This window comes from Balaenoptera ricei, chromosome 13, assembly GCF_028023285.1.
Source record: "Balaenoptera ricei isolate mBalRic1 chromosome 13, mBalRic1.hap2, whole genome shotgun sequence".
NCBI classification, from domain to species: domain Eukaryota; kingdom Metazoa; phylum Chordata; class Mammalia; order Artiodactyla; family Balaenopteridae; genus Balaenoptera; species Balaenoptera ricei.
In genome coordinates this window covers 15,018,147-15,044,149 of record NC_082651.1, presented here as the reverse complement: position 1 = coordinate 15,044,149, position 26,003 = coordinate 15,018,147, and the positions used below count along the sequence as shown (strand labels likewise).

General features: G+C 41.2%; 1 protein-coding gene and 1 non-coding gene across 2 annotated transcripts in view; both read right to left on the bottom strand.

The window, feature by feature from the left end:
- Positions 1–11,277: 11,277 nt before the first annotated feature.
- The window catches only part of CHMP3 (charged multivesicular body protein 3), a 70,468-nt gene continuing 55,742 nt past the window's right edge, over positions 11,278–26,003 (bottom strand). The window contains 3 exon segments of the mRNA XM_059942336.1: positions 11,278–11,804; positions 12,155–12,269; positions 15,426–15,547. Coding sequence (XP_059798319.1) covers positions 11,662–11,804; positions 12,155–12,269; positions 15,426–15,547 — 380 coding nt within the window. The 3' untranslated portion in view covers positions 11,278–11,661.
- Positions 18,995–19,101, bottom strand: LOC132347174 (U6 spliceosomal RNA). The gene has a single exon (XR_009497128.1). It is a non-coding gene; the product is annotated as a U6 spliceosomal RNA (small nuclear RNA).

Sequence of the window (26,003 nt, the reverse complement as noted above, 5' to 3'; positions counted from 1 at the left end):
AATAAAAATTAACTCCAAGTAGGAAAAGCTTTTGGAGTTGAATGAGAAAATGACATTCTTATTGTTTTAACTGATTAAAAAGGTAGGAAAGAAGGAACAAGTGGGACTTTTCTAAATGCAAGTTTCCCCCACTATTCGAAAGTATTGAAAGTAGAGGTTTCCTCTGAAACCTTTTGCAAGCGTAGAAGCAGGTTCCCTAGGACACATCTTGCTAATGGATGCACAAAATAAATAGACATAAAGCACAGACGCTCACAGACACAGCTCAAGGCCATGGCGCCTTGATGCTGAGATGCTGAGTGTAGTTTCCTGGGAAGGAGCTTGGCGGGGCCGCTTTCACTGCTCAGGATGCACGCTGCCTCTGCAACACCTCTCTGCAAAACAAACGCTGAATGCTGTTTTCGCATCTTGCCTTTTTTTTTGTTAAAAGCAAATATCCTCTTCAGATTTCTTTCAGTTAGCAAAAACAGGTACTAATGTAGGTATTTCATAAAAGTGAAGTGTAGTGTAAAGTGAACTTTCAACAAGTGGACGATACTTGTGCTCCAGTTGCAAGATAAAGATGGTCTGACTGGATTAAGTAAAAGACTTGACTATATACTACTTACAGAAGATACAGTTTGTAGGTTAAAAGTAAAAGCACGGAAAAAGTTATATCATGCAAACACTAATTGTATGAAAGCAAATATGGCTATATTAATACCAAAGTGATTTTAAGATAGGGTTTTACCAGAGAGAAGTTGTTTTCACAATCATGAAAGGATTAATTCAGCAGGAAGATACAATAATCCTAAGTAAGTACGAACCTAATAACAGAACTGCAAAGTGATATGAAGCAAAATTTGACAAAATTAAAGGAGAAAACAAGTTCACAATTACAGTTGAAGATTCTCACCCACCTCTTTCTGTAATTGATACAATAAACATATAAAACCAATACAAATATAAAATATTTGAACCTATCAAACAAATTGACACTTATTAGAACACTAAAGCCAGTGGCTGCAAAGTACACATTCATTTCAAGCGCACATTGCTTATTCAAGAACAACCATACACTACCCAAAAACAAAGATAAAACTACAAAATTCTCAAATGTCGAGAAATTAAGCAACATACTTCTAAGTAACCCATTGATCAAGAAGAAATCAGAATGGAAATGAGATACTGGGAACGGAATAATAAAAATACAACCATTCAAAAGTTGTGGAATTCAGCTTACAACAGTGCTTAGATGGGAATTTATAGCTTTAAATGTATGCGTATGGGACTTCCCTGGTGGTCCAGTGGCTAAGACTCCGTGCTCCCAATGCAGGGGGCCTGGGTTCAATCCCTGGTCAGGGAACTAGATCTCACATGCCTTAACTGAGAGTTCACGTGCCGCAACTAAAGATCCTGCACGCCGCAACGAAGATCCTGCCAGCCACAAGTAAGACCTGGCACAGCCAAATAAATAAATAAATAATTTTAAAAAATGTATGTGAAGTAATGTTTCTTTCTAAAATGTTTAGTAGAAGCACTTCATCAGTGAAAACATGCAGTAGGATTTTTAACAGAGGATTCAGTTTTTTTCAACAGATCTAAGACTATTCAGATTTTCCTTTTTTATTTTTTATTGTATGCTTTGTGTTAGCTATGGCCTTGTCATATATGACACTATATATATTCAGGTGTGTTCCCTCTATATTCACTTTGTTGAGAGTTTTTATTAGAAATGGATGTTGATAGCTGCCTGTCAGACATATGATCCTGAGGGTAAACAACCAATGCGCTTCAACAATACTGTGTTGCTTGCATTTTGTACAGATTGTGGTTTGTGTTCTCACATCCTGTAATGTCTGCAAAACGCCCATCTGCATCTGCTGCTTCTAGTAGGAAGAAGAAGAGGAAGGCAATTACTCTTGAGATAAAACTCAAGGTAATTGCCCAGCACGAAGGTGGCAAGCCAGTAATGATCATGGCACATGAGTTAGGAATTTTGCATTGATGATAACCATCTTAAAGGTTAAGAAGTGAATCAATGATGCAGTGAAACAGCATCAAATACACCATCATCGTGAAGAAAAGAGCTGGGCTAATTGATGATATTGAAAAATTACTTGTCACATAGAAGACCAGATACAGAAACGTACACCACTTAGCTGACTGATGACCCAGGCTAAGGCAAGAAGTCTTTTCGATTCACTCTTTATACACAAGTGTTTATAGCAAGTCATGGGAGGTTTCAATGCTTCAAAAGCATCATAATTTTCATAATGTGAAATTCAACAGTGAGGCAGTGAGTGCCAATGCTAAAGGTGTTGAAGCTTTTAAGGAAGAGCTATATAGGATGATTGTGGGTGAGAAATATTTGCCAGCACAAAAAGTTAATATTGATGAAACAAGCTTGTTCTAGAACTGTATGCCAGAACATACATACATTCATGAAGAGTCCAAGACAATGTCAGGCATTCAGAGACCATTTAACACTGCTTTTGGGTGGAAATGTTGCAGGGTTCAAATTAAAGCCTTTCCTAATGTACCAATTAGAGAATCCTAGAGCATTCAAGAATGTGAGGAAGCATACACTTCCCATTTGTTATTACCATAATAAGAAAGCCTGGAAACAGTAGCATTGTTTGGAGACTTTTAACTGTCACAGGCAAGAGAATATTGTAGGCAAAACAACATCCCATTCCAGCTGATCTTGGACAAAGCTCCAGGGCATCCACAGCATGTCTGTGACGTGCATCCTGATGTAAAGGTTGTGTATTCGCTTCCAAACACAACCATGCTCTAAATGTGAACCATCACTGCAGCAGGGGAAGAAGTCGCACAGCAATGCATGAATGGCATTTGGAAGAAAGCTCTGAAGACCTACATGGACGCACTGAACGGCTTTTAACAAAGATTCTACTGTTGCCGAAATAGTAAAGGAACAAGATGCTAGTGCTTGGGAAGCAGCTAGAATTGGACGTTGATAAAGAGGATGTTCATGAGCTTCTCGGCATCGAGGCTGAAGAGCCTTCCAATGAAGAGCTGATTGAACTGGAGGAAGAAAGAAGTAAAGAAGTTGAGGCAGAGGAAGAAGAAGTTATACCCGAGGCACCAAGAAAGTTCACAGCAAAGAAACTGGCAGAGACGTTTCCTGCTATCACCAGTGGTGTATGGAAGTTAGAAGACATGGATGTTAATTACAAGAGATTGGCAAGACCTGGCAGGCAGATACAGGAAGCTCTTGCTTACCATAGAGAAGAAAAACTGTGCACTCAAAACTGGTTATCTTCCTGAAGAACAAACACTATGCCTGCTAAACCAAGTGTCAGTGCCCCAGGTCTTTCTACCGGCTGTTCTCAAGCCTCATCAGAAGAGAGACTGACGACCCTGCGGCTGTAGCATCCCCATCATCCAGCAGTTAACTGCAGTTCAGTCCTTCAAAATTCTTCAAATCCAGTGTGCTTTCAGCTGGGTACAGTAATGGTGAGTACCCATACAGCCATTCTGTTTTTCACTTTCAAGCACAGTATTCAATAAATTACATGAGATATTCAACACTTTATTATAAAATAGGCTTGTGTTAGATGATTTTGCCCAACTATGGGCTAATGTAAGTGTTCTGAGCACATTTAAGGTAGGCTAGGCTAAACTAGTAGGTTAAGTGTATTAAATAAAAAAAATTTTTTAACATCTTTATTGGAGTATAATTGCTTTACAATGGTGTGTTGGTTTCTGCTTTATAACAAAGTGAGTCAGCTATACATACACATATGTCCCCATATCTCCTCCCTCTTTTTTTTTTTTTTTTTTTTTTTTTTTATTAATTTATTTATTTTTATGGCTGTGTTGGGTCTTCGTTTCTGTGCGAGGGCTTTCTCTAGTTGCGGCAAGCGGGGGCCACTCTTCATCGCGATGCGCGGGCCTCTCACTATCGTGGCCTCTCTTGTTGTGGAGCACAGGCTCCAGACGCGCAGGCTCAGCAGTTGTGGCTCACGGGCCCAGCCACTCCGTGGCATGTGGGATCTTCCCGGACCGGGGCACGAACCCGTGTCCCCTGCATTGGCAGGCGGATTCCCAACCACTGCGCCACCAGGGAAGCCCTCTCCTCCCTCTTGTACCTCCCTCCCACCCTCCCTATCCCACCCCTCTAGGTGGTCACAAACCACCGAGCTGATCTCCCTGTGCTATGTGGCTGCTTCCCACTAGCTACCTATTTTGGTAGTATATATAAGTCCATGCCACTCTCACTTCGTCCCAGTTTACCCTTCCCCCTCCCTGTGTCCTCAAATCCATTCTCTACATCTGCATCTTTATTCCTGTCCTGCCCCTAGGTTCTTCAGAACCATTTTTTTTTCTTTAGAGTCCACATATATGTGTTACCATATGGTATTTGTTTTTCTCTGACTTACTTCACTCTGTATGACACAGTCTAGGTCCATCCACCTCACTACAAATAACTCAATTTCGTTTCTTTTTATGGCTAATATTCCATTGTATATATGTGCCACATCTTCTTTATCCATTCATCTGTCAATGGACACTTAGTTTGCTTCCATGTCCTGGCTATTGTAAATAGAGCTGCAGTGAACATTGTGGTACATGACTCTTTTTGAATTACGGTTTTCTCAGGGTATATGCCCAGTAGTGGGATTGCTGGGTTGTATGGTAGTTCTAGTTTTAGTTTTTTAAGGAACCTCCATACTGTTCTCCATAGTGGCTGTATCAGTTTACATTCCCACCAACAGCGCAAGAGGGTTTCCTTTTCTCCACACCCTCTACAGCATTTACTGTTTGTAGATTTTTTGATGATGGCCATTCTGACTGGTGTGAGGTGATACCTCATTGTAGTTTTGATTTGCATTTCTCTAATGATTAGTGATGTTGAGCATCCTTTCATGTGTTTGTTGGCCATCTGTATGTCTTCTTTGGAGAAATGTCTATTTAGGTCTTCTGTCCATTTTTTGATTGGGTTGCTTTTTTGATTTTGAGCTGCATGAGCTGTTTGTGTATTTTGGAGATTAATCCCTTGTCAGTTTCTTCGCTTGCAAATATTTTCTCCCATTCTGAGGGTTGTCTTTTCGTCTTGTTTATGGTTTCCTTTGCTGTGTAAAAGCTTTTAAGTTTAATTGGGTCCCATTTGTTTATTATTTTGTTTTTTCATTACTCTAGGAGGTGGGTCAAAAAAGATCTTGCTGCGATTTATGTCAGAGTGTTCTGCCTATGTTTTCTCTAGTTGCATCGAGCAGGGGCTACTCTTCGTTGTGGTGCTCGTGCTTCTCATTGTGGTGGCTTCTCTTGTTGCAGAGCACAGGCTCTAGGCATGTGGGCTCCAGTAGTTGCGGCTCACGGGCTCTAGAGCGCAGGCTCAGTAGTTGTGGCGCTCAGGCTTAGTTGCTCCATGGCATCTGGGATCCTCCTGGACCAAGGATCGAACCCGTGTCCCCTGCATTGGCAGGTGGATTCTTAACCACTGCACCACCAGGGAAGTCCCTCTCCTTCATTCTTGAAGGATAGTTTTGCTGGATGTAGAACTCTTCATTGAAAGTTTTTTCTTTCAGCACCTTAAATATGTCACCCCACTGCCTCTGGCTTCTATGGTTTCCGATGAGAAATTAGATGTTAATCTTATTGAGGATCCCTTGTACATGAGGAGTTGCTTCTCTTTTGCTGCTTTCAAGAGTCTGTCTCTTTTCAACAATTGGACTATAATGTGTCTTAGCGTGGATTGCTTTGATTTTATCTTGCTTGGAATTTGTTGAGCTATTTGCATGTATAGGTTAGTATCTTTCAGATATGGGAGGTTTTCAGTCATTATTTCTTCAAATATTCTTTTTGCTCCCTTTTCTCTCTCTCTTATCCTTCTGGTCCTCCCATAATGCACATGTTGGTGAGCTTGATGGTCTCCCACAAGTCCCTTGGGCAGTGTTCATTTTTCTTTCTGCTTCTCAGACTGGATCATTTCAGTTGTTCTATCTTCAAGTTTACCTATTTTTTTCTTCTTCCTCCTCAAATATGCTGTTGAACCCCTTTAGTGTATTTTTTTTTCATTTCAGTTATTGTACTTTCCAGCTCCAGAATTTCTATGTGGTTCCTTTTTATTATTTCTCTTTATTGATATTCTCATTTTGTTCATATATTATTTTCCTGGTTTTCTTTACCTCTTAAGCATATCTGAGACAGCTGGCTTAAAGTCTTTGTCTAGCAAGTGTGGTATCTGGGCTTCCTCAGGGATGGTTTCTCTAAATTTAATTTTTTTCCTTTGAATGGGCTGTACTTTCCGTTTTCTTGGTATGCTTTGTGATTTTGTTGTTGTTGAAAACTGGACATTCCAATATCCCAGAATAATTCTGGAAATCAGAACCTCCCCCTTCCCAGGGATTTTTCTGTTCTGAATTATTGAAGGCTTAGCTGTGTTCAGCCAGTGTTTTGACAGAGATTTCCTTGAATTTCAGAACCTTAAAAATCAAACAAAAACACCTCTCCCAATCTTCTATGGATTGGCTCTGTGCTGGGACACTCTTAACACTTAGCCAGACCATTTATGATTCTGCCTCAGCCTTCACTTTCTGAATGCACCAAGCCTATAGGTCAAGCAGTGGTGAAAACTGGGGTCTTCTCAGGTCTTTTCTGAGCATGATTCCTGTCCTGCTTTTCTAAATTCCCCAGTATACACAATTGCTTTTGAATGCACTAATATCCCAAAGAAATCCTTTCCCTGGCTTTTCCTCCCAGGTTTTGAGCAGTCTCTTGTAATCTTTTGCCCCAGGTGGCTCTGCACATTAAAAAAAAATAAAAATAAAAAAAAAATCCTTAACATGTTTTCAAGCAAAACTTGCTGCTTTTCCACCCTGAATAAATTCCAAGATAGGCAAACCAGAGATGAGCACCTTGTGTTAGTCTTTCAGGATGGCCCTTAGATTGGGACAAACATGACAATTTAGGAATAAGGTCTTCTCTCTTTCCCTGGGACTAGGGACCAGGGTCTCACATTTGAGAATGTGGGCTGCCGTCTTCAAGACCGCTGCAAGCTGGGAGAGAGGTTTGTCCAGGGCAAGTAAAAATGCCACAAAGCTTTCTTTCTGTTTTTAAGTTTCTTTTTTCTTAATACAGCATCTTCTTGGTTGCTGTAAACCTTTGTTTTCCAGAGTTCTGACAAAGTTGGTTCTGACAGTTTCTGGTACTTTTTTCAATGTTTCTTTGGAAGGATGGGTGTTTGGAGCTGTCTACTCCTCCATTTTGCTGACAACTCTATAAATATATTATAAAACTATAATTAGTAACTGACTGTACTGCTGAACTGAATGAATAAACATTTTCAGAACTCTAATGAAAAACTGATGAACTCATAGAAGTGCTAACAAAAGATCAAGATGAAAAAAAAATTAATTACATGGGACTGAGTGAACTGATGAGGAAGATTATAATTTTTGTAACTTTGTTTGAATTAAAAAAAAAAAATCCCACAAGGACTCAGAGGCAAAGAATATACATATCAATTTTCACTGCAAAGTAAAGGAGCTGTTACAGTGGAGGATTACTGGACTGAATGTCAATATTATGAGTGTATTTCATGTTTGGTAACTGCAATCATTGTTGCTTTTGTTGTGGTCATCCATTTACAATGATTGGTGTCAGTCTATTTATCTCTTGTAAAAATAAAATACAGTGTGTGTGTGTGAAAAAAAAAAACCAAAAAACTATAATTAATTATATGTAAATGAGAACTTCCTTAAGAAAAAGTATTTCCCTACTGTGGTTTAGACTTGGATTTCTGAAATGGCTCAGTGGCTAGGGAATGTTCATTCTGGTATCTCAAAAGGAAACTGCTTGGTTAAATAAATTGGTAAAAGCATATGAAAGGCTGTGAAAAGTTTAAAAAAACCTGCTTTATGTTTATTTCAACCAAACATTTCCCAAGTTTATTTTCACTTATGAGCCTTTCTTATTGGTAATACAGAATACCATTTGAAGAGCATCTGTCACTAGGGTAGGACAAGGAAAACTCCAGTTTTTCAAAGCTTTGATTTTTCACAGTTGTTTCCATAAATACAGTTATGGGGTTGGATTTTAGGGAGAGGTGCAGAGGCAGGCATGACTAGTACTATTTTGGAACAAATATGAGTCACAACCCCTTCTCTCCAGGAGTTCTGAGACACACCTTTAAGTATATGACACGCAAAAGGGCCTAAGGCCAGGTGAGCTGTACAATTGGCAAGGGCTCAGGAAGGTGTCTTTGATAGACAATATGGGGAGAGTGGGGAGGGACAGAGAAAGTGAAGTTATCTGCCTAGAACGAACTGCTGGGTGATCAACACAAGCTGCACAGTGATTTTTAAAGAGTACGCTGTGTCTGAAGACAAAACAAATGAGTTGGCAGTGTGGAATGCTATTCTGGAATGCAACCCTTTAAATTGGGTTTTTTGGGCACCAAGTAGATTCATCTGTGGATGGGGTGGGGAGAGTGGGAGCTGGTGTTGCTGGTGCTGGACCTAAATCAAGGGCCTGAGGTTTAGAGGAAAACTTTTATTGCAGGCGTTGACACCATGGTTTCCCTTTCCGGATTGCAGACCTTTCCAGGGCCAGAAGAGTATCTGACTCACCTTGTTTCCAATGATACCTAACAGAGTATTGAGGAAAAATGGAATATGTGGCCTGATAACGAGCCAAGAATGCTCTTTCCTTAGCCTGAAAACAGGAATGGAAAAATCAGGACCAATTCAAACGATTAAAACAAACCAACCCTACATTTACATCATTTTATTTGAATGGTGGAAAGAGTGCTTGTCATTATTCTGTCCATCCATGAACCTGGATAAACTTTGATTATCCACATAAGGACAAAAACGCTCAGGGATTTATGAGCATTCCTTAATTCCAAAATCATTCTGTGAATAAATTAGCCAGATAAATGGGATCATAAAACTATATCCTGTCAATACATCAGTTCCTCTCAACTTGACTTACAGATTCAAAGCAGTCCCAATCAAAATCCCAGCAAGTTTTGTGGATACTGGCAGATGAATTCTGAAGTTTATATAGAGAGGCAAGAGACGCAGAATAGACAACACTATTGAAGAAGAACAAAGTTGGAGGACTGATGCTACCTGACTTCAAGACTTACTATTAAGCTACAGTAATCAAGACAATTTGGTATTGGCAAAAAAATAAGCAAATACATCAATGGAACAGAATAGAGAGCCCCAAAATAGGCCCACATAAATATAGTCAACTGATCTTTGATGAAGCAGCAAGGGCAGTATACTGCAGCAAAGATAGTCTTTTCAACAAATGGTGCTCGAATAACTGGACATCCACATGCAAAGAAATAAATCTAGACACAGACGTTACATGCTTTACAAGAATTAATACAGATCACAGACCTAAATGTAAAATGCAAAACTATAAGACTACTAACAAAATAACATAGAAACTCTAGGTGACCTTGGGTATGGCAATGACTTTTAAGATCCAATATCAAAGGCACTATCATGAAATAAATAATTGGTAAGATGGACTTCATTAATATTAAAAACTACTCTGTGAAAAACAATGTGAAGAGAGTAAGAAAACAAGCCACAGATTGGGAGAAAATGTTTGCAAAATGTATTTCTGATAAAGCACTATTATCCACAGTATACAAAGAAGTCTTAAAACTCAGCAATAAGAACCCAATTAAAAACGGGCAAAAGTTCTAAACAGATACCTCACCAAAGAATATATACATATGGCAAAAAAGCACATAAAGAGATGTTCAACATCATATATCATCAGGGAAATGCAAATTAACACGAGATACCGTTACACACTTATTAGGATAGTCAAAATCCAAAACACAACACCAAATGCTGGTGAGGATGTGGAGCAATAGGAACTCGCGTCATTGCTGGCGGGAACGCAAAACGATACAGCCACTTGGAAGACTCAGTTTTTTACAAAACTAGACATACTCTTACCATAAGATCCAGCAACTGTGCTCCTTGGTATTCACCTAAATAGTTGAAATGAATGTCTACACAAAGACCTGCACACAGACATTTATGGCTTTATTCATAATTGCCAAAACTTTGAAGCAACCAAGATGTCCTTCCGTAGGTGAATGGATAGTGTGGTGCATGCGGACAATGGAATATTATTTAGCACTAAAAAGAAATGGCCTGTCAAGCCATGAAAAGACATGGAGGAAACTTACATGCATATTACTAAGTGTAAGAAGCCAATGTGAAAGGGCTACGTACTGTATGATTCCAGGAGTAAGTGTACTTGTGGGGTGCGAGATGTCAGTACATACAAGGGGGAGACGGTGCCTGTGTCAGGGCCAGAGGTGTACATGAGAACTCTATTTTCTGCTCAACTGTGCTCTGAACCTAAAACTTCTCTGAAAAATAATGTTTACTTAAACAACAAACTGTATCCTAAAGATGAGATCAAGAGCAATAGGACGGTCCCCTGGATTGAAGATTCCCATTTTGCAGGATGAGACTCGAAGGCCCTCGCTGCAGCACATCTGATACACTTGGATTTCTCCATACAATCTACAAAGCCAACCTGGGAGAGAGTGGTTGGGTTTTTTTTCCTACCTGTTTAGGGCACACAAGACTTGGACCAGAGAGACCTGGGTTGAGCCCCAGTTCTGCCACTTCGTGACTGTGATTTAGGATACGTCACTTCAGCAAGCTGTTTTCCTAACTTGTGAAGACTGAATGATTACATATGTTAAACAGCTTTGTAAACTGTCAAGCCCACACAAATATAAATTGCTACTGCTGAATTATTTCAAAATACAGCTTAGAAATGTGTGAGTTGTTTATAATGCATGACCACACCATGCCTCTTTCACCGGTCGGCTCCTGGCTTTGAGAAAGCACTGATATGTACGCCCATATCCCATGCGTCCAAGACAACCAGCTTAACGCACGGAAAGGCAATCAGAGGGTGAAAGAGTCCTAATCTCACAGCTGTCTGCAACTTGCAATGGGAAGGAAAGGGAGGAAAGCTACAGACACACACACACACCCCTCAGGACACACGTAATATAGTTACCCAGCCAACAAGACAAGGGGTCACAATTCCCAAGCATCCTTTTGCTTACACAGATGACAAAAAGCAGAAGAGTAGCTCACACAGCACATCTGTGAAGGCTGGGGAGCAGGGGCCACAGAGCAGAAGCCCTTTCAGCTGAGCTTCCGAATCCCATGTGCCCTGCTATAGCACCTCCTCTTTCCAAGGCCAACATATAAAATAATTTGGGACAGCAAACACCTTGAAAGTTCACTGCACCCAACAATCTACAATGAGACCAAGTGTTAAAGCAGAAATTTATTAAAATCCATTTATATAGTGTTTTACAGACAAAAAAAAAAATATAGAGTCCTCAACATTCAGGCAATTGACTCTATTCTCAGAAGTGCTTCATGAGAAGACAGACTTCTTTGCCCTCATCCCCCAAAAGATACTTCTGTTTATTCTCCTGAAATGATGCATTTATTACACCACCTCTCAAAACAATTCCACTGAGATCCCCAAACCTCTGCAGAGAGTGAAGAGAGATTAGCAGAGAACGTTCTCCAGAACGCAGTGCCTCACCCAGAGGTGTAGTGCAAGAGATACAGAAATCGGCGGAGGCTTCAAGGAGTGCGCGCCCGATGGCAGGGCCGGAGGAGAGCCTGGGGGCCAGGCTGGGCAGCCCTAGCTGCGGAGTGTGGCCAGACGGGACTGCATGGCCTCCAGGGCCTCTTCCTCCTCCTCATCTTCTGATGCAGCCATCGCTCCTGGAAGTTCAGGCTCTGGGAGGGCGTCGGTCACCTTACTAGGTGCTTTGCCCAAGGCCCCTGTAAAGAAACAGCACGCAGATCAACAAAACATCAGCTTAAGCAAGTGGTCCCTCCTTTTCTCTGTCCTTCAGACCTGGTTCAGTTTGACAAGAAACAGAAAAGGGGCAATAAAACAGCTGTTTTGGTGGGATTTTGCTCACTATGACAAATGTGTGCAAACACCAACTTCTAATGATATCAAAGTCATAATCACTAAGGATTTTGATTGTTAGAATTTTGGTTCTAATCTAAAATAAGAAATGTAGAAGGGAGTTATAATCTAAAGAAAAAGCTACTAGTTAATTTTGCGAATGCAAGAAGAATGGCCATAAAAGGAGAGGGGAAAGAGGAAGGATCTTGGGTCATACCTGCGGTGATTTCAAACAGAATTTTGTCAATTTCCATTTCTGCTGCTTCTTCCATTTCTTCTTGATCGTCCATGCTTTCAAAAGTGTCCTCTAACATCTCTTCTATGATCCCAGCCTAAACACAGAATAAACCATGTCACTTCCTGGAACTGTTTTTTTTTTTTTAATAAATTTATTTATTTTTTGTTTATTTATTTTTGGCTGCGTTGGGTCTTCATTGCTGCGCGTGGGCTTTCTCTGGTTGCAGGCGGGGGGGGGCTACTCTTTGTTGCGGTGCGTGGGCTTCTCATGGCGGTGGCTTCTCTTGTTGCAGAGCACGGGCTCTAGGCACGCAGGCTCAGTAGTTGTGGCTCGTGGGCTCTAGAGCGCAGGCTCAGTAGTTGTGGTGCATGGCCTTAGTTGCTCCGTGGCATGTGGGATCTTCCCGGACCAGGGCTCGAACTCATGTCCCCTGCATTGGCAGGCGGATTCTTAACCACTGCGCCACCAGGGAAGCCCCCGCAACTGTTAAATCCACTCCCAGCAGGCGCCCCTATGGGCCCAGCATCAACCGAGCTCTGGTGTCTCCAAGTCCTGTCCACACTTTCAAGGGCTAAGCCACAGACAGCTGGCTGCAGGCAACACCGCATGCTGTCTGCCCTCTCTGGAGGAAGCAAAAAGCCAAAGGGAAATTGCTCTCCAAATTTAGTACCAAGGTTGGAGGAGGGGGCCTCTATCAGCAGAGCTTCACAAAGTAACTCAGACGATAACGCAGCACGTGGGGAACAACTTGCTGAGATGAGAGGGTGCTGTCTCGGGAAGCATTTGCCCTGACATTGCAAATCTATGCGTGCAGGAGTTGAAACACAATATGAAAACTGGCTGGAGTCACAGCAGACACTATGATAACAAATACCAAGAGCGGGGTGGGGCCCCACGGAACCCCGAAAAGGCCTGTACTTCAGCACATCCAAGTTACAGCTGCTGGCCCAGGGTCTGCAGGGTCCTGGCAAGGATCAGTCAATTCACCAAAGCCTGAGAGAACTGATGAGACAGCGTTTCGGGGCCCAACAAGGCAGTGCCTTCCACAGTCCCTCCTGGAAGCCCCGTGCCTGGTAGCCTGAAGCCGGCTCGTCAGCCTCCTTCGCTCTCAAGAGCACAGCGCCACTGCGCGCACGAGAAAACTGCTCTCTAACACCAGCCAACACGAGCAGACCCTGCAGCCTTCCTGGCTGAGCAATGTCATGCGAGCGCAAGGTCACGTGCGGCAGCTCCAGCCCTGGCTCCCCTGCACTGAGCCAGGGCACGACTCTCACCGACCATGTGCTGAAGGTATCAGATTTAGAGCAAGCCCTCTCTCCTGCCTGTCCTGCTGTCAGAGCACTCAGGTGACTCTTAATGGCACGAATCTAGCTAGTTCCATATTCTGCCCATTCTCAGACCTTTTGCTCCCAACCAAAAGGAACAAATTCACATTCAAGGATACAAGTGGAGCCCTGTGGCCTGGGTGAATGGATCTTAGTGCTGGAGGCTAGTGTAAAAGAGGCTCGATACATACGCACCATCCCAGTTAAAAGAGCCTAGGGCAGCCTGACTAACAGTCCTCCGCATCCTGGAGGGACAAGTGGCCACTCACTTCTACATTCATCCAACCAGCAAGCATTTGTCAAATGTACGCTCTGTGCCACACGCCAGGCCAGGGTCTGGGGACAAATGGAATGACTGAGATCATGTCGTCGCCCTCGACACGCTGGGACCCCGCCAGAGGCTTCAGTGTGCACCTGGAGATGCACCCTTGGATGAATTCAGGAAATATTTACCATCTACTACATGCAGGCCCTCCTCCAAATCTATACTATGCTCAGTATTCAGAAACTTTTGTGGAAAAGATCCCAGATTCTAAAAAAAGACTCCGCCGCTCAGATCCTGGTGGCTACATAAGTCAGAGAGAGCAGGCGTGAAGTCAGTTCAGAATTACCTTGTCACCCAGTCTCACGTGGGACAGGCATCACAACCTGGGGGATGAGACATCCACCCACCACTTGTAAAGGACAGACCCCGCTGACCTGGTGCCCTCCTCATGACTGCCCAAGGATTTCTCACGCCAAAGACCTGGGCGCTGGGCTTTTTATGTTGCCTTTCTTTTCTATCAATTTTCTTCTCCAGTTCCTCTCTCCCATGCCCTAGAGCCCTGTTTATAACTCAAGTTCATACATGAAATTCCCGAGGAGGAGGGGAGGCAGCTTCTATGCACAAGCTGCAAACAAGAGTTTGAGGTGTACCCTCTGGGCTCAGGCCACAGGTTCAAAGTGTGAAACAGCACCTGATGAGGCACCTCTTATCACCATGTCTTCTGAGGCAGCTCAGGCATCTGTGCTTCAACCCCAGATCTGTCACCTCCTACCAAGGCCACTCAGATAAGTTACCTGGCAACTTGAAGACTCAGTTTCCTACTCCTGTATAAAATGGGGAAAAAAATACCTACCTCCCAAGGTGGCTGGGAGGACTTTCTAGGACAGCGTGTGTGCTGCACCACTGGCAGGCGGGGGCTCAGTAAATACGCCCTCCTGGGCCCTGTCCCCCATCTGAAGGCCACCAGGACAGGTCCCTGCCAGGCCCTGATCCCGGGGCAGTAGGTGTTTACTGCTTTCTATTTGGTTCTCAGTTTCCTTTTCTAGTCTAAGGGGTCAGCCAATGACAGCCTGCAGGCCAAACCCAATCCACTGCCTACTTTCATAAATAAAGTTTTATAAGAACATAGTCATGACCGTTTGTTTACACATGATCTACAGCTGCTTTCATGCTACAAGTAGAGCTGAGTAGTTACAACAGAGACGTATGGCCCACAAAGTAGAAAATACATTTACTATCCAGCCCTTTACAAAAAAAGTTTGCCCATCCCTGGTCTTGAAACATCTCCCTTGCCAGCTTTGCTAACACTCCCCTGAGACAAACGGAGGAACCTGGGTTTTTTTCTGTTTCCTTGTTCATGTCAGAACCCTTAAATCCTAGGTCCCCGAATCCCACGCAGTTGCTTCCTGGGTCTCCCACCTCCCCTAGAGCTCTGGGTATACTATCGCTTCTTCTAAGGAACACCCTGGCAATCTGACCCAGCCTCTGCCACGCTCAGCTCAGACGGTTTCAACCAGTGTTAACAGCTGCTCCTCTGTCCTCAAAATCATTTCTGTCTGGCAACAGTGGCCTGTCTACTCCTGCCCAGCCCCGACCCTAGCCCCTGCCGCTTGCTGACTCTTAGTGCTTTGGAACAGGACATAGGGTGGCCCCAGGGCACCTTCATCATCTCTTTGGACAGGTCCCGCATGGTGGCCTGGATTTCTGGGATCTTCACAAGACTCTGCATGGCCTTCATCACTTCTGTGCTCTTCTGCAGGGAACCAGCCACTCGCAAAACCGCTGAAAGGGAAACATAACAGTCAGGATTGCTCAACAGAATGTGACGCAGGATGGAATAAAGAAAGACAGTCAAATCACAAGCTATTCTAATAAAAGTCAGCAATAGTGGGTGGACTTCCAAAGCTATTTATGTACCTGTAGACTACATTACTGTCCTGGGACAAAGACTGACTTTCCTAAATTGTGTGCTACTTTGGCTACAATAGGTACAAATTTTCCGAGCACCCACACCAACCAGCTGATCTGGAGAATGGCCTGAAAGCCTGCATCTGACCTTTAGGGAAGGAAGCCAGCTAGGGATGATGTCACCCCCACGACAAGTCACACACGGGAGGAATGGCTCTAGGTAGGCCTTGCTGGGGCCACAATGGAAAAGAGGCTTTAAGCAACCCAAGCAGTGCTTCCCACACACCAGCCTACGTAGGGGGGCTGCCCGGGAGGGGCCTGTTGCTGGTCCACAGGAAAATGAGAGTCAGTATGTGTCAGTGTAAGATGGCTACAGTTCCTTGTTACAAAAAATGTTCTGTTGTCTGAGATCATACACATACTCTATGTTCTGTATAAGAAATCGTGGTAGTAACAAATGATCATTTCTCCCCCCTAAAGTCTTTAACATGTCAAAATAAAGAGCTGGCAACCCTTCAAATCAGTTTTGAAATTTCATGAGACTTAAAAGTTCTGAGAAATGCCTCACGTCCAGCTGTTCACCAAAACCGGTGCACAGGGCCCCGCAGCTACCCCAGGACTCACCACCAATCCACCTCTGTATGAATCCAGACTCCGGGATGCTGTCACAGCTAAGGAAAACAAGGGGCAAGGAAACAAGAGGAACCAGAGATATGCCTCTCTGACATACACAGCATTTTGTGATTTTTCTAAAGGAGTAAGGAAGTTTGCTAGTTGCAGAGAATACTTCATTTCCCTTGACATTGAAAAGAGAAAGTAAAATATTCATTTATTTATTAAGATTAGTCTATAGAGAAGAAGTATTAAGAATATGTATGGCTGAAATAACCAATAAATTATATATGTCATTATAATGATATAAGAAAGACAGAAATTCTACAATGTTAAAGTTACTATTGATTACTGTAAAAAGGTAAGTGATGGGAGGAAGAGAAGAAGGGTAAAAATAAAGCAAATTCCATATAGTTCTGCTTGAATGATACAAGTTTGATGTCTACACAGGCATATGTTTTATCCTAATTTGCATCCTGAGTCTGTATCCCAGAGAGAGTGGCTGAATATGACATGTGTTCAATAAACTTTTTTGAACTGGTAAAAATAAAAAGACAAAAAAAATGACGTGACAAGTGTTAAGTTAAATACTGAAACATTTGTATTTTGAAAAAGGTATAAACTTCTGATTGTTAAAAGAAACAAGAAAAGGAAGAGTCAATATAGTGGGGAAAAGATGAAGCAAAAATGAACTTAGAAATAAAACTAATTCCAACAATATTTAATTTGATAACCACTCAAAAAGGATTGGGGAGGTGGATTTTTAAAAGGACAAAATAAATGTACATGTACCCTGGAAACTCAAAACCAAGAAGATACATATTGATATATGAGAAAAATAAAATACTGGACCAAAATGTATTTTCTATGTTCCACAAGGAAAAAAAGCACACGTGACAGAAAAAATTATTTTATAAATAAAAATAGTGACCCCCACAAGAGAATGAGAAGACAAGCCAAAAGCTGGAAGAAAATATTTTCATTAGACATTTCTGATAAAGGACTGTTATCTAACGTATACAAAGAACTCTTAAAGCTCATCAATAAGAAAACGAACAACTCAATCAAAAACAGGCAGAAGACCTAAACAGACAACTCACCAAAGAAGATATACAGATGGCGAAAAAGCACATAAAAAGATGTTCAACATCCTATATCATTAGGGAAATGCAAATTAAAACAACAATAAGATACTAGTATACACCTATTAGAATGGTCAAAATCCAAAACACTGACAGCACCAAATGCTGGTGAGGATGTGGAGCAACAGGAACGCTCAATTATTGCTGATGGGAATGAAAAATGGTACAGCCACCTTGGAAGACAGTTTGTCAGTTCCTTACAAAACTAAACATACTTTTTTTTTTAACATCTTTATTGGAGTATAATTGCTTTACAATGGTGTGTTAGTTTCTCCTGTATAACAAAGTGAATCAGCTATACGTATACATATATCCCCATATCTCCTCCCTCTTGCGTCTCCCTCCCACCCTCCCTATCCCACCCTCCCTATCCCACCCCTCTAGGTGGACACAAAGCACCAAGCTGATCTCCCTGTGCTATGCAGCTGCTTCCCACTAGGTATCTATTTTACATTTGGTGGTGTATATATGTCCATGACACTCCCTCACTTCGTCCCAGCTTACCCTTCCCCCTCCCCGTGTCCTCAAGTCCATTCTCTATGTCTGTGTCTTTATTCCTGTCCTGTCCCTAGGTTCTTCAGAACTTTTTTTTTTAGATTCCATAAACATGTGTTAGCATACGGTATTTGTTTTTCTCTTTCTGACTTCACTCTGTATGACAGTCTCTAGGTCCATCCACCTCACTACAAATAACTCAATTTCATTTCTTTTTATGGCTGAGTAATATTCCATTGTATTTATGTGCCACATCTTCTTCATCCATTCATCTGTCGATGGACGCTTAGGTTGCTTCCATGTCCTGGCTACATACTCTTACCATGTGATCCAGCAATAGCCCTCCTTGGTATTTATTCAAAGGAGTTAAAAACTTATGTCCACACAAAAACTTGCACACGGACGTTTATGGCAGCTTTATTCGTAATTGCCAAAACTCGGAAGCAACCAAGATGTTGCTGTAAGTGAACAATAATAATGGATAAATGAAGTGTGGTACATCCACACAATGAGTATTATTCAGCACTAAGAAGAAATGAGCTATCAAGCCATGAAAAGACCTGCAGAAATCTTACATGCATATTACTAAGTGAAAGAAGTCAATCTAAAAGGCAACATACTGCATGATTCCAATGATATGACATTCTGGAAAAGGGAAAATTATGGAGGCAGTAAAAAGGTTGCCAGGGGTTAAGGGTGGGAGGGATGAATCGGCAGATCACAGAAAAATTTTAGCTGTATATATTTCACAATAAAATAAGAATCTCCAAAATAAAAAGGTTAAAATTCTACAGAAAACATTAATAAGTTAGCATTATAAAAACTAGCTGACATTTAAACTTAGAAAGACCAAAGTCGCACAGAGGGGGTTGTGAAACACAACGAGTAGCGCTTCATGGTTATGGCTCTTTGTGCTCAGCTCCTCCCCAGCAGCCCCGCCCGGGCCTCCTGCAGGCCCTCCAGTGTCCGAGGCTCCCTCCACCTTCAGGGCCTCCCTCTGCACAGTGCCGGGGCCCCCTGACGTCTCTAGAGAGTGGGGACTTGGTGGGTGGATTTCTTTTTTGTTCGTTCTTCAAATACAGTACCCTTCATGAATTTGCACGTCATCCGTGTGCAGAGGCCATGTTGACCTTCTCAGTAAGGTTCCCATTTTGGTACACGTGCTGCCCAAGACAGCACTAGGTTTCTTTTTTATTTGGAGGTGGACTCACGATTTTATTCCCAGTGCCTAGCGTTGTGCCCTCACACAGCTGACACTCAAATATTTGTTGAATAAACCAATGAATGGTTGAAAACAACAGAGAACTATAATATTCAAACTGGATAAAAAAATTAAACATATTAGTGTCTTAATAGTAAACAGCACTGAGGTGATTTTATGAAGACTCAAGTGCTCCTACATAAAATGACATATTTAGTATTAGGTCAGAAATTGGCTTTTCCTTTTTTGTACTGACCACAAAAATTCCAGAACATTTTTTTATAGAAATAAGTAAAACAGTAACCAATTTCAGATGGCAAAAGGAGGGTGAGAGATTTCACCCTAGCTCTCCTCAAGTTTTCAATTACAGACACAGTATGACTGCATACCTGTGACAAAAACATCAGTAGATGTACTAAAAGAAACTAAAACCAAAAACAACATAAACGGATTTAAAGAGATTAATCTTTTAGCATTTCATTGTGAAGAATTTCAAACATACACAAAAGTAGGCAAGTGTCATTTCACCAAAAGAGACACAATAGCAAATAAGCATATGAAAAAATGTTCCTAATCATCAACCATTAGGGAAATACAAATTAAAACAACAATCAGAGAGCTCTACAAACCCATCAGAATGGCTAAAAGAAAATAGTGACACCACCCAATTTTTTTGTTTGTTTTGTTTTCAATTTTTTATTGCCAGAGATTTAGTCTGTTAGGCATGGTGTCCTTGACTTTTTTTTTTTTTAAACATCTTTATTGGAGTATAATTGCTTTACAATGTTGTGTTAGTTTCTGCTGTATAACAAAGTGGTTCAGCTATATGTATACATATATCCCCCTATCCCCTCCTTCTTGCATCTCCCTCCCACCCTCCCTACCCCACCCCTCTAGGTGGTCACAAAGCACCAAGCTGATCTCCCTGTGCTATGCGGCTGCTTCCCACTAGCTATTTTACATTTGGTAGTGTATACGTGTCCATGCCACTCTCCACTTCGTCCCAGCTTACCCTTCCCCCTCCCCGTGCCCTCAAGTCCATTCTCTACGTCTGTGTCTTTATTCCTGTCCTGCCCCTAGGTTCTTCAGAGCCACTTTTTATTTTTAGATTCCATATATATGTATTAGCACGTGGTATTTGTTTTTCTCTTTCTGACTTATTTCACTCTGTATGACAGACTCTAGGTCCATCCACCTTACTACAAATAACTCAATTTCGTTTCTTTGTATGGCTGAGTAGTACTCCATTGCATATATGTGCTATATCTTCTTTATCCATTCATCTGTTGATGGACACTTAGGTTGCTTCCATGCCCTGGCTATTGTAAATAGTGCTATAATGAACATTGTGGTACATGACTCTTTTTGAATTATGGTTTTCTCTGGGTATATGCCCAGTAGTGGGATTGCTGGGTCATATGGTAGTTCTATTTTTAGTTTTTTAAGGAATCTCCATACTGTTCTCCATAGTGGTTGTATCAATTTACATTGCCACCAACAGTGCAAGAGGGTTTCCTTTTCTCCACACCCTCTACAGCATTTACTGTTTGTAGATTTTTTGATGATGGGCATTCTGACCGGTGTGAGGCGATACCTCATTGTAGTTTTGATTTGCATTTCTCTAATGATTAGTGATGTTGAGCATCCTTTCCTGTGTTTGTTGGCAATCTGTATGTCTTCTTTGGAGAAATGTCTATTTAGGTCTTTTGCCCATTTCTGGATTGTACTGTTTGTTTTTTTGATATTGAGCTGCTTGTATATTTTGGAGATTAATCCTTTGTCAGTTGCTTCATTTGCAAAAATTTTCTCCCATTCTGAGGGTTGTCTTTTCGTCTTGTTTATGGTTTCCTTTGCTGTGCAAAAGCTTCTAAGTTTCATTAGGTCCCATTTGTTTATTTTTGTTTTTATTTCCATTTCGCTAGGAGGTGGGTCAAAAAGGATCTTGCTGTGATTTATGTCATAGAGTGTTCTGCCCATGCTTTCCTCTAAGAGTTTTATAGTGTCTGGCCTTACACTTAGGTCTTTAATCCATTTTGAGTTTATTTTTGCATATGGTGTTTGGGAGTGTTCTAATTCCATTCTTTTACATGTAGCTGTCCAGTTTTCGCAGCACCACTTATTGAAGAGGCTGTCTTTTCTCCACTGTATATTCTTGCCTCCTTTATCAAATATAAGGTGACCATATGTGTGTGGGTTTATCTCTGGGCTTTCTATCCTGTTCCATTGATCTACATTTCTGTTTTTGTTGCCAGTACCATACTGTCTTGATTACTGTAGCTTTGTAGTACAGTCTGAAGTCAGCAAGCCTGATTCCTCCAGCTCTGTTTTTCTTTCTCAAGATTGCTTTGGCTATTCGGGGTCTTTTGTGTTTCCATACAAATTGTGAAATTTTTTGTTCTAGTTCTGTGAAAAATACCATTGGTAGTTTGATAGGGATTGCACTGAATCTGTAGATTGCTTTGGGTAGTATAGTCATTTTCCCAATGTTGGTTCTTCCAATCCAAGAACATGGTATATCTCTCCATCTGTTTGTGTCATCTTTGATTTCTTTCATCAGTGTCTTATAGTTTTCTGAGTACAGGTCTTGTGTCTCCTTAGGTAGGTTTATTCCTAAGTATTTTATTATTTTTGTTGCAGTGGTAAATGGGAGTGTTTCCTTAATTTCTCTTTCAGATTTTTCATCTTTAGTGTATAGGAATGAAAGAGATATCTGTGCATTAATTCTGTATCCTGCTACTTTACCAAATCCATTGATTAGCTCTAGTAGTTTTCTGGTAGCATCTTTAGGAATCTCTATGTAGACTATCATGTCATCTGCAAACAGTGACAGTTTTACTTCTTTTCTGATTTGGATTCCTTTTATTTCTTTTTCTTCTCTGACTGCTAGGCTAAAACTTCCAAAACTATGTTGAATACTAGTGGTGAGAGTGGGCAACCTTGTCTTGTTCCTGATCTTAGTGGGAACGGTTTCAGTTTTTCACCATTGAGAACAATGTTGGCTGTGGGTTTGTCATATATGGCCTTTATTATGTTGAGGTAAGTTCCCTTTATGCTCACTTTCTGGAGAGTTTTTATCATAAATGGGTGTTGAATTTTGTTGAAAGCTTTTTTTGCATCTATTGAGATTGTCATATAGTTTTTATCCTTCAATTTGTTAATATGGTGTATCATATGGATTGATTTGCGTATATTGAAGAATCTGTGCATTCCTGGGATAAAACCCACTTGATCACGGTGTATGATCCTTTTAATATGCTCTTGGATTCTGTTTGCTAGTATTTTGTTGAGGATTTTTGCATCTATTTTCTTCAGAGATACTGGTCTGTAGTTTTCTTTTTTTGTGACATCTTTGTCTGGTTTTGGTATCAGCGTGATGGTGGCCTCATAGAATGAGTTTGGGAGTGTTCCTCCCTCTGCTATATTTTGGAAGAGTTTGAGAAGGATAGGTGTTAGCTCTTCTCTAAATGTTTAATAGAAATTGCCAGTGAAGCCATCCGATCCTGGGCTTTTGTTTGTTGGAAGATTTTTAATCACAGTTTCAATTTCAGTGCTTGTGATTGGTCTGTTTATATTTTCCATTTCTTCCTGGTTCAGTCTCAGAAGGTTGTGCTTTTCTAAGAATTTGTCCACTTCTTCCACGTTGTCCATTTTATTGGCATACAGTTGCTTGTAGTAATCTCTCATGATCCTTTGTATTTCTGCAGTGTCAGTTGTTACTTCTTTTTCATTTCTAATTTTACTGATTTGAGACTTCTCCCTCTTTTTCTTGATGAGTCTAGCTAATGGTTTATCAATTTTGTTTATCTCTCAAAGAACCAGGTTTTAGTTTTATTGATCTTTGCTATCATTTCCTTCATTCCTTTTTCATATAGTTCTGATCTGATATTTATGATTTCTTTCCTTCTGCTAACTTTGGGGTTTTTTTCGTTCTTCTTTCTCTAATTGCTGTAGGTTTAAGGTTAGGTTGTTTATTTGAGATTTTTCTTGTTTCTTGAGGTAGGATTGTACTGCTATAAACTTCCCTCCTAGAACTGCTTTTGCTACATCCCATAGGTTTTGGGTCACACTGTTTTCATTGTCATTTGTTTCTAGGTATTTTTTCACTTCTTCAGTGATCTCTTGATTATTTAGTAGTGTACTGTTTAGCCTCCATGTGTTTGTATTTTTCACAGTTTTTTTCGTCTAATTGATATCTAGTCTCAGAGCGCTGTGGTCGGAAAATATACTTGATACGATTTCAATTTTCTTAAATTTACCAAGGCTTGATTTGTGACCCAAGATATGATTTATCCTGGAGAATGTTCCATGAGCACTTGAGAAGAAAGTGTATTCTGTTGTTTTTGGATAGAATGCCCTATAAATATCAATTAAGTCCATCCTGTTTCATGTGTCATTTAAAGCTTGTGTTTCCTTATTTATTTTCATTTTGGATGATCTGTGCATTGGTGAAAGTGGGGTGTTAAAGTCCTCTACTATTACTGTGTTACTGTCGATTTCCCCGTTTATGGCTGTTAGCATTTGCCTTATGTATTGAGGTGCTCCTATGCTGGGTGCATAAATATTCACAGTTGTTATATCTCCTTCTTGGATTGATCCCTTGATCATTATGTAGTGTCTTTCTTTTTTTCTTGTAATAGTCTTTATTTTAAAGTCTATTTTGTCTGATATGAGAATTGCTACTCCAGCTTTCTTCTGATTTCCATTTGCATGAAATACCTTTTTCCATCCCCTCACTTTCAGTCTGTATGTGTCCCTAGGTCTGAAGTGAGTCTTTGTAGACAGCATATATACGGGTCTTGTTTTTGTATCCATTCAGCCAGTCTATCTTTTGGTTAGAGCATTTAATCCATTTACATTTAAGGCAATTATCGTTATGTATGTTCCTATTACCATTTTCTTAATTGTTTTGGGGTTCTTTTGTAGGTCTTTTCCTTCTCTTGTGTTTCCTGCCTAGAGAAGTTCCTTTAGCATTTGCTGTAAAGCTGGTTTGGTGGTGCTGAACTCTCTCAGCTTTTGCTTGTCTGTAAAGGTTTTAATTTCTCCATCAAATCTGAATGAGATCCTTGCTGGGTAGAGTAACCTTGGTTGTAGGTTTTTCTCCTTCATGACTTTAAGTATATCCTGCCACTTCCTTCTGGCTTGCAGAGTTTCTGCTGAAAGATCAGCTGTTAACCTTATGGGGATTCCCTTGTATGTTATTTGTTGCTTTTCCCTTACTGCTTTTAATATTTTTTCTTTGTATTTAGTTTTTGATAGTTTGATTAATATGTGTCTTGGTGTGTTTCTCCTTGGATTTATCCTGTATGGGACTCTCTGTGCTTCCTGGACTTGATTGACTATTTCCTGTTCCATGTTAGGGAACTTTTTGACTATTATCTCTTCAAATATTTTCTCAGTCCCTTTCTTTTTCTCTTCTTCTTCTGGGACCCCTATAATTCGAATGTTGATGCAGTTAATGTTGTCCCACAGGTCTCTGAGACTGTCCTCAATTCTTTTCATTCTTTTTTCTTTATTCTGCTCTGTGGTAGTTATTTCCACTATTTCATCTTCCAGGTCACTTATCCGTTCTTCTGCCTCAGTTATTCTTCTATTGATTCCTTCTAGAGAATTTTTAATTTCATTTATTGTGTTGTTCGTTTGTTTGCTCTTTAGTTCTTCTAGGTCCTTGTTAAACGTTTCTTGTATTTTCTCCATTCTATTTCCAAGATTTTGGATCCTGTTCACTATTGTTACGCTGAATTCTTTTTCAGGTAGAATGCCTATTTCCTCTTCATTTGTTTGGTCTGGTGGTTTTTACTTTGCTTCTTCATCTGCTGCCTATTTCTCTGTCTTATCATTTTGCTTAACTTACTGTGTTTGGGGTCTCCTTTTCGCAGCCTGCAGGTTTGCAGTTCCTGCTGTTTTTGGTGTCTGCCCCAGTGGCTCAGTGGGTTCTGTAGGCTTCCTGGTGGAGGGAACTGGTGCCTGTATTCTGGTGGATGAGGCTGGATCTTGCCTTTCTGGTGGGCAGGACTGAGTCCGGTGGTGTGTTTTGGGGTGTCTGTGAAGTTAGGATTTTAGGCAGCGTCTCTGCTAATGGGTGGAATTGTGTTCCTGTCTTGCTAGTTGTTTGGCATGGGGTGTCCAACACTGGAGCTGCTGGTCGTTGAGTGGAGCTGGGTCTTGGTGTTGAGTCGGAGATCTCTGGGAGAGCTCTCACTGATTGCTATTACATGGTTTCAGGAGGTCTCTGGTGGTCCAATGTCCTGAACTCGGCTCTCCCACCTCAGAGGCTCAGGCCTGACACCCACCGGAGCACCAAGACCCTGTCTGCCACACGGCTCCAATCTGCGGAAACTGGAACCTGGTGCACAGGTGATGGGAATGCAAAATGGTGCAGCTGCTGTAGAAAACAGTCTGGCAGTTCCCACCGCTCCTTGGGAGATGGGAGACCAGCCCGGGGCCCAAGTCCTGGGAGCAGCAGGCTCACCTCTCTCCTCGTCCGGCTCCAGCCCACCTCAGCCCACCCAATTTTGAGGATGCAGAAAAACTGCATCACTCATACACTGGCAGGTGGGAATTTTAAATGGTACCACCACTCTGGACAACAGCTTGACAGTTTCTGATATGCAACCACAAAACCCAGCAATTGTTCTACTGGCCATTTATCCCAGAGAAGTGAAGACTTATGTTCAAGCAAAAATCTACACACATTTATAGCAGCTTTATTCATAGTAGCTGATAACTGGAAACAACCCAAATATCCTTCAGGTGAATGGTTAATCAAACTGTGGTACATCCGTACCATGGAATACTACTCAGCAAGAAAAAAAGGAATGAACTACTGATACATGCAAAAACCTGGGTTAACTGCCAGAGAATTACACTGAGTGAAAAAAAG